The sequence below is a fragment of the Anolis carolinensis genome, chromosome 3 (genome assembly GCF_035594765.1).
Source record: "Anolis carolinensis isolate JA03-04 chromosome 3, rAnoCar3.1.pri, whole genome shotgun sequence".
Classification (NCBI taxonomy): domain Eukaryota; kingdom Metazoa; phylum Chordata; class Lepidosauria; order Squamata; family Dactyloidae; genus Anolis; species Anolis carolinensis.
In genome coordinates, this window is record NC_085843.1 from 238,578,392 (window position 1) to 238,587,795 (window position 9,404).

General features: G+C 38.8%; 1 protein-coding gene across 3 annotated transcripts in view; it reads left to right on the forward strand.

Annotated features, from left to right (window-relative positions):
* stag1 (STAG1 cohesin complex component) overlaps positions 1 to 3,910 on the forward strand; it is a 135,298-nt gene extending 131,388 nt beyond the window's left edge. For all 3 annotated transcript variants that reach the window (XM_008106421.3, XM_062976459.1, XM_062976460.1), the window contains 4 exons: positions 25 to 135; positions 557 to 671; positions 1,513 to 1,593; positions 1,682 to 3,910. In XM_008106421.3, the coding sequence (XP_008104628.2) occupies positions 25 to 135; positions 557 to 671; positions 1,513 to 1,593; positions 1,682 to 1,705 (331 nt within the window). In that variant the 3' untranslated portion in view covers positions 1,706 to 3,910. The remainder of the gene's footprint in view (positions 1 to 24; positions 136 to 556; positions 672 to 1,512; positions 1,594 to 1,681) is intronic.
* The last annotated feature ends 5,494 nt before the right edge of the window (positions 3,911 to 9,404 follow it).

Here is a 9,404-nt window from a genome sequence, read left to right on the forward strand (position 1 = left end):
CTCATGTCTGATATCACTCTTAAGTCCTCAGATGCAAATATCTTGGTTGGGACAGCAGAAATTAGAAGACTTAAGTCGAAAGGATAGGACGGCGATGAATTACATGAAAGGAAGAAGTGGTGTAAGGCATGCAGTGTAAGTGTTCAGATTTCAGTGTTGACAAGAGCCAGGGTTATACTTGGTAACTCATAATTCAGCAGAAAATGAACAGAATTTACTTGGCTACAGTAGCCAATATATTTAGTGTCTTTGGCTTTCAAGAACTTCCTTGACTTGAAACCATGGGACCCAGTGGCTCCTAGGAAGTCCATAGATAGGATTCAAGGAATCCCTGAAAAACAATGTTTTCATGTTGCATTGTAATTTTTTTGTTCCTAGTTAGTCTGTCTGAAGAACATTTAATATGGTAAAATTTTTCAGATTCTCAAATAATTTTCTGAACCCTCCCTGCCAGAAATCGAGAACCATTCCAACGATTCTGACCCAGTATTATAAAATGAGTGAGAGTGAAGCTGTTGACCTTATAGTTAGTTTTTTTTTTCTCCTTCCCAACAAGGCGGGGTCTAATGGAGGATGATGCTGAGCCCATCTTTGAAGATGTAATGATGTCCTCACGAGGTCAATTAGAGGACATGAATGAAGAGTTTGAGGATACCATGGTCATTGATCTGGTTAGTAAATCTTACAAATGCAGCTTTGACATAAAAATGGTGATTGTTGAGGATATTAGGCAACTAAGAATAATTTTAGTGCAATTTAGTTGGCATAATGTCCATGCCTAACAATCCCATCCCTAATTTCTTTTGGCTACCTAATGTTTGCCACAGTGTTTTTATGTTAAAAAGCTAAGTAGGAGGCTGCAACTGGAGGTTGCAGACAGTGTGATAGAGTTTCAATTTGCATTGGATCAGCGTTCCTGGGCAATGAGTATCAACTTTAAACAAAAACTGGTCTTTAGAAGTACTACATAACCGACTGGCCAATGCCGTCACAAACTGTAATTTTGGTATGCTGCATCCGGTAATAACTGTTTGGCCTGTTCTGAATTGTTGATTGCTTTTCTTGTAATTGTTTAACTTCTGCAGTAGGCTAGTTTTGAAAAAAATGTTTGGCTATAATGCAAGGGTGGGAATTGTTTAGTCTCGCACATATAACTGAATTACAATTTTCAGTAGCTCTAGCCAGTGTTGGGAAATGCTGGAAGCTGCAGTAACATCTGGAGCGCCACATCATTTTCACTTGCTCTCATGGGACATTCACTCAAAATAACTGTTGGAATAAATATTTTGAGGTGTTACCTTTCCAAGCTTTGAAATGGATACCTTGTGTCAAGATGCATTTCAATAGCTACATGTTTTTCTGTTAGTACTTGTGTGATTTGAACATTAGAAACTGTTGTACTTTCCTAGTTTGTTATGTAAGCATCCTTGTTAGATGAGGTTAGAATAAAATCTTTTTTCTTGATAATAAAGCTTAAATATTCCTTACTGAGAGCCACATTTTCCTTTCCAGCCACCTTCAAGAAACCGACGAGAACGAGCAGAGTTGAGGCCAGACTTCTTTGACTCTGCGGCTATTATTGAGGATGATTCGGTGAGATTTCACTTGAATTTTTTTTGCCACACTGAGCAGTGAATGCTTCTTTGATGGTTAATCTTTCCCCCCTATATCCTCTTTTCAGGGATTTGGAATGCCGATGTTCTGAAGTCTGGTGAAGACATTATACAAACATGGAACTCTGTTCTTTAGAGCTCAAGGCCTATATACTGTGATAGCTTATATGAAAACCACATTTTTGATGTGATTTGGTTTGATTTTTTAACCAAATGATTAAGGTCATTTCCTTTTTGTAATGACAGAGAAGAGGAGCTTCTTAATGAAAACAAAGGAATATGGGTCAATCAATCACCTCAGAAAGGCTGACCTACAAATCATTTGTTTCCCTGTCCTTGACAGTCCTATTGCAGGTTCTTTTCCTGGATGGGGAAGAAGATTTTAAATTAAAACAGTTTAAAAACACTGTTCTACACATGTTTTCAGAAAACATTGATTGAAAACAAAACTTTTTAACTTTATTTTTCTGCTGTACAACTTCAAAATGTTTTAACATTTGCCTTTTTATGTTTTAGAAGCTAGCCATTTTTATTAAATTTATGCCTGTCAGCCATTGACCAGCAGCGAGGCTATCTATCCACAGGCCATCCTGGCTGGAGAAGTGTTGTTAAACACACTGGTTGTGACTAGCAGTATGGTACGCTTCTAGATGTTCTCTGACCATTTGAGAGCGGAACACTCTTGCAAAACAGGTTGGAAGTCAGATGTGCGCATATCTGCCAAAAAGTCAGATTCTGAAGAGAAAAAAACCCCAGATTTTATACTTCTGAGAAGATTTATTTTTATTTATATTAGGGCATAAAATGAGAGATGTCCATGAAGCCACTTTTCCAACAGATGCTGTGTAACATTCATTTTATATAGCACTAGGGGAACACACAAACAGCACATTTTCTATTGGTACTTGTTCTGTGCGTTTTTAGCAACTTATACCAGCAAATAAAATATTCTCAGTAAAATAAACCAGTGGTTCTACAGTAATCTATCTGCTGTTTCTACTACCTATTTCATGCCCTGCCAGATCTGAGGTACAAAAGCAGCAACTTTTCCTATGAAGCATACATACATTTTGGGGTGGGAAGAGGGAGGGGGCGGGGCGGGGCGGTAACAGTAGTCACTTGCATTTTCAGAGCAGTTTTGACTGTACCATAGAGAAATGTCTAACTTTTCATGCCGTAAATACCCTTTTGTGCTATTTTTGTAAATTAATTTTGCCAGTTAGATTTACTGTATGTGCTGCATAAAAATTTGTGCTTAGATGGTGACGTTCTTAAGCTTACAATGGAATACAGCTACATTCTCAGTGTTAACTGTGCATTATTAAGAGTAATTATTGAATGATTTTTTTCTTCTTTTTTTAAAAAAAAGGCAGAACAATCCAAAAAGTAATAAGCTAACTCATTGTTCTAAGAGATTTTTATTGTCTTCAGTGATCTGGACTTTTCTTCTGCTTCACTGTTACGATTCTTTCAGGTAGCTGCTAATGTAGTTGAAGGACTGATTTTCCCTCTTGGTGTTGAGTGCAGCTCCTGCTAATAAGAGCGTCTGTGAAAATAAGGCCATAATAATCTTTTGGGAGTTTGAATGTTAGTGTACTTGAAAGCAAATCTAAATTGGTTCAAATGCAGTGCATCCACTTCAGAGATGTGTCTTTAGCAGCTGCAAGGTAACTGTAATGTTGTCTCTTTCTGCAAAGATCCTCTAATGAATACAAGGTGGACATGATGCTTGCTTACCTTTTGGGGAGACAAAGACAAAACCCAAACAGATCATGTTTCTTTTATTTGCCAGTTTGGACTTTTTCTCTTAAAGTGTACAGTTCTCAAATTGTTGATTGCCAAATGCATTTTATCACTGATCCAGTCATTCCTTCAAGGTAGCTGTTGGGAATTTTAGAGTTGCTGAATCACTGGGTCGTTGCTTCGGGACAAGTTCTCATGAAAAAAGTGGTCAGGAAAGGGCACCATAGCCATTTATTTAGTCTTGTGGACAGAGTGGCATAACTACTGCTGGCTTAGGTCCACCTCAGATAAGCCTTGTGCTCCAAAGCCCCTCCGATGGAAAATGGAGTTTTCATTTATCATAACAGAATTCTGTAAAACAAAAACTGTTTACAAGCAAGTTACCTCCAATGGGTTTCAAGTTCAGTTTGCAACCAGTAGGTTTTTTTAATGTGTCTCCTTGATTGGTTTTGCTAGTAATTCTGTAAATTGTACATTTACAATATGAGGTTTTTTCCTTTTGTACAATTTAAAACTGATGCTTCACTTTTCCTTTAATAAACTCCTCAAAATCACATGTGCAGTGGAGTCTTTTCCACAAAAGCATTTGTAAAAGAGTGCTTTCTTTTTTGTTTGTCTTCCACTAAAATATTTTCTTGCAGTGAAGCTCAAAAACTCCGGTTTTAGTCATAATGCCTGCTTATATTGCTGTTTGCCCAACATTCTGGGCTGGAGCAGTTATTGAGGTTTTTGCTGTTGCTTTCTCTGCAGATTTTTTGTTGTGCAATAAAAACAAATGTTTCAGTTCCTTTTTTAACCATGAATGTTTTTCAAGCATTCTCCATCGTTGTTGTTCTCCATCTGGAATATGCAAGCAGTACCAGTTCAGAGGGGGGTATGGAGTTCATATGAGGACTATTACTGTGGCCTACAATATTTATAAATTTATCTACAGAATCTGATAATGGATACAGGATACAATTCAGCTTTTTTCTTAGCCTTCATGTTGGTAACATGTGTCTTCAGAAATCTTCCATGCCTCAGTAGATGCTCATTTCCCTTGTTGATACACTTCTATTGCCCAGTGCTTATTACTGTCTTGTTCAATTTTAGAGATTTTCCTTTGGGGTTAGTGTTTTGTTGTTGCTTCATTTTTGCCAAAGAAACATCCAAATTTTACAAAACCACAAGTATCAAAATTCAGGATAGAGCATTAAACATTAAATAAAGGATTGGAACACTGATAGGTAGACTAAAAATCATAATTTTGTCTTGAAGTAGTGATGTACTGATATATTTGCCTGGCAATGTAAGAAAAAGTACAGATTTTAGAGATGTTCTTGGTGAAAAATGGCTAAAAACTTTACTCGGGCTTCCAGTTCATCCTTGCTTTGCCCAAACTGATCATCTGGAAGTCTTCCAACAACCTAGTTTACCAGTCGTACAAGAAAGAGCATATTTTAGGGTTGAAAGTTTGCCATACTGCCATATTACTAGATTGCAGTACTGGCTTTGATGAATTTAGTAGACAAACTGCCTTCTCCATTTCTCCAGTCATGTTGCCTTTATCTTCTCTTAGAATAGCTTCAGTTCTTGTAGGTCCCATATATTGGGTGTTGGGAATTTTTGCTGGTTGGTAATATCTTGTGTATTTTAGTTTCATTGGATATTTTATACTTGCTAGTAGGTTCTTGGAGCAGTGCAACACTCATTGGAAATGTTGGTGTATAAAGCCGAATTGATTCAATGGTTCTACATAAACTGCTTTTTAAACCTCTGTTTGGTTCATTTCTGTTCATCCTATCCAAGCGGAAGTCTTTTCAAAAGGATGCAGAAACTTCATTTGGGTATGAACATATGCCCAAGTGGAAGAAGAATCAATGACAGCATCAATTTGATTTTTTTTTTTAAAAAACTTGACTAAATTTTGGTACTTGAGTAATGAAATGAGTCATTAGAATGCCAGAGGTATTCAGTTCCTTTTCAATATTTGAAAGAAAGTTTAAATGTCAGTACTGTTAGCATTTAATAGGAGGTTTTAGAATTAGGGATATTGAGTCCTACATTGAAGCAATCTCTTTCCAAAAGGACCGACAGATAAGGTTTCATAAAATAAATTTGTCACACAAAAGTCAAATCTTAATAGAGTTCATGGTTTTCTGACATTTGGAACTTCTTGCTTGGCTATATGTTGAATGCAAGGTGCTTACTTGACTAGGAGATGCCATTTAGAACAAGGTGTGATAGTATTAGGCTGCATCAGTCAGACTTATTTCCCTCAATATCTTGCTCACATATTTAATACATGTTGATAGGTGATCTTGTCCAAAGTAATTATTTTGATGTTTCTCCTAGCAAATAGTATTTACTATTATTTTAATTAGCAGAAGGAGATTATGAGTATGGTTCTCTGCAGATATGTAATGCAGGAATAATAATTAAGTCAGACCTTTGGATATTGTGTTTCTGACCTCAACCATATGTGATCATGTGTCCATGCTCTTGTGTCATCTCATCATATTTGACCCTATTTTTCTGTTTAGTGTGTTCCTTTACCAACACACATGTAAATGTGAATCAGCTGCTCCCTAAATTTTCTCAGCTACAATAGCAAATGGACTAACCTGGGATTTGTAAATACTTGGGCCTATATAAGTACCCGTTTGTATAGCTCTTGTTTGTACTGGAAATTTATTGTAGTTTTACTAATAAGTACAGAAGAATCTTGAAACAGGTTTCTCTGGTATAATAAATCATGATGATTTTTTCCAATTTATATTTTATGGCATTTGTTTTATGTGTGTTAACTGGTTATTTCTTTATCATTTTTTTGAATGAGTTCATGTGACTCCATGCCCAGATATATTGCCACTCTAGGTTTATCTACTGCTGGCAAAGCCAAAAGCATATACTTTTTGTGGAAGTCTTTGAAACATTTGGCTCAGTCTTTGTTTCTCTGTTTACTTGTATGTACAAAATAGAATTCATGCCTAGTCGTACTTGCAGTAGATCCAGTGAAATCCATGAAACATAATGAACTTAAATGCCATTGATTTTAGCTGACCTGGTACAAGAATGAATGTCTAAAATCACACTGCGCTCTCTGCATTCTTCACAACTGGCTATGCTGCCTAGGCATGTTGGGAATTGTAGTCTAGCCACATCTGGCTAGACTACATTTCCAGTCTAAATCAAACTATTTTGTTTATATTTCTGGGTCCCATTATATTTTCAAACAGTCTATATGGATATGCTTTTTTATACTTCAGCTCAGTACAGTTGTTGGTACTGTATCTTACAGTTTCTCTTAAATCTCTAAATACTATTGGTAAGTTTCCTGCAGTGGAGACCCCAATTGAATTAAAAACCTCTGCACAAAATAAGATGATTCTCTACATGGTATATTCTGAATACTATCACAGATAACTGAAACCACTGGGAGAGGTCATCCAGAGTTTTGGAGTACACTGCCACCTATATTTAGATGACACCCAATTTTACTACTTTCCACCTAATGCCAAGGAAGCTGTCCTGACTCTAAACCAGTGTCTGCCATCAGTAATGGAATGGATGAGGGCAAATTGAAACTTAATCCAGATAAGACAGAAGTGCACCTGGTCAGTCAGAAGCCAGATCAGGGAATAGGGATACAGCCTGTGCTGGATGGGTTCACACTCCCCTTGAAGACACTGGTTTATTGTTTGGGGGTCTTCCTGGACTCAGCGTTGAACCTGGAGGCCCAGGTGTCAGAGGTAGCCAGGAGGGCCTTTGCACAATTAAAACTTGTGCGCCAACTGTGCCCATTCCTTGAGAAACCAGATCTGGCCGTGGTGGTTCATGCCTTAAGTTACAACTCATCTGGATTACTGTAACACACTCTACATGGGTGTGACTCTGAAGTGCTCAGAAACTTCAGCTGGTCCAAAAAGCTAGTCAGGTTGCCAATTGGGGTTGGCTACAACCCTCCTGTTGCAGCAGCTCCACTTCCTGCCAGTCTGTTTCTGGGCACAATTCAAAATGCTGATCATGACCTTTAAAACCCCAGATGATTCAGGTCCAGGCTCTTTGGTGGACTGCATCCCCTTATACGAATCTGCCTGGGTCCTGAAATCTTCAGGAAAGGCCCTTCTCTTGGTCCCATCTCCATCTCAAGCTTAATTGATGGGAAGAAAGCAGGCCTTCCTTCTTGTGGCTGCCCCTCAACTCGAACTCCTTACCCAGGAAAGCCAGAATGCCCCCCTCCCTGCTGTCCTCCTGGCAGCAGGCTAAAACCTTTTTATTTAGACAGACTTTTAAAGAAGGTTTTAAAGATCAATCAGGGGATGCTGTGGTTTTTAACTCTGATGGTTTTTAACTGGGATTTTTAAAATATGGTTTATATTTAACCCAATTTTAATATTTGCATATTTGTATATTTTAAAATGTATGCTGATGCTTTTATGTTAAGCTGCTTTGAATCTCCTGCAGGAAAAATAAAGTGGGGCAAAAATATAATAACTTTAAACAAGATCCAAGCTAAGATGTGTAAAATGTCGTCTTTACCATTACATTGAATGAGTAATCATTTTTAAAGCAAGATGTGGTTGAGACAAGCATGTTTCTAAAAGCCTGGTAAACTAGTCATTCTTCTAGAAAAATACATGCATCATTCAATTAACAAAGCCTTTGACAAAGAAGCTCTTTACAAGGTCTTGTTCAGCTTGCCCACCCCTTTTCCTTATTTTCTCATCTCTGCTCGCATGGTGCACTATTGGGCATATATGGGAGCTTATGAAAACCATTTATGGGGGGGAAATCTCTCCCAACTTTGACCTTCCCCCAGAGGAGCAACACCTGGCATATGCGTTCAAGCTGGAAGTCTTATAGCAAGTCTGCAAAAGGAGTCAACAAAGCACACTTGACACCTCTGACAAGCTTCTAGCTGCAGCAGTTGCCTTGTGTCGTTATGCCTGGCTCTGTGCCTCAGGCCAATCTACTTCGACCCATATGATGATCGAGGACCTTCCTATAGATGAGTTGGGCCTCTTCAACCCTGAAACCAACTCCCAACTGGAGCACACACAATGGAAGAGGCAAAGCTGGGTAGGCTTTCTTGCCTACTCAGTTCATCATTGGAGGCCAAGATGGCAGAGCTACTCCCAGTACCCTTAGACATTACAGCTCACCATCCTACAGAGGGAAGCAGCGCTCACAGCCCCCAGCACAGACCAATAGGAAGCCACTGCTGCCGTTCAAGAACCAATACCATGGTGGAGGTAAAAGGCTGACTGCCAAAAGCGGTATTTTAAGCCTTCCTGCCAAGGACAACAATGCAGTTGCTGTTCCAGTTTGTTTCAAAGTAAGCAGTTTCCAGTACCTCCTCTTGTTCGCTGGAGCCTGACTCCACGTCCACCCTCTTTGAGGACCTGCCCACAGACTAAATGCCCTTTAACCCTATAGGTGATACTGGTCCACGCCAATCACCTTTGCTTCCCACTACAAGTTGGACACTGATGCAGAAGGACAGTGCATTTGGCAGAGCTGTTCTTTTCTCCGGTGTGGCATGACCCCACCTCCAAAGGTCAGTAACTTGCTAGTCACCCATATTTGCGATTTCAGAAATGATGAACAGGTTGCTTACCTGTAGTTTTCTTCGAGTGATGATCTGTGAAATTCAGACACCCCCATTCATCCTCCCCTCTATGGCAATGCCTCTAGTTCCTAGCTGCTGTCACTGACTGGGGAACTGAGGGTCAGTCTCCGCCCAAGAGCATTTATCTTCTATGGGGAGAGTGGGCAGGGATACCACCAAAATGTATCTTATCTAAGATCTAGGTTTCAAAAAGCTGCACGTTGTGTGCAGAAGACCTATATGTGCAAATTTCACAGATCACTCAAAGAAATAGTTAAAGGTAAGCAACCTGTTTTTAGTAGTCAGCCACATACTAATCCATATTGATGTAGTCAGGCTTGTAATGAATGGTCTACCTTGATTTTAAACACCTGTGATGCTTTTTTTCTGATGAAAACAATATTGAGGATGTCCATCTCCTTTTGTTTGCATGATCCTGTCATGCAAAAACAACTTCC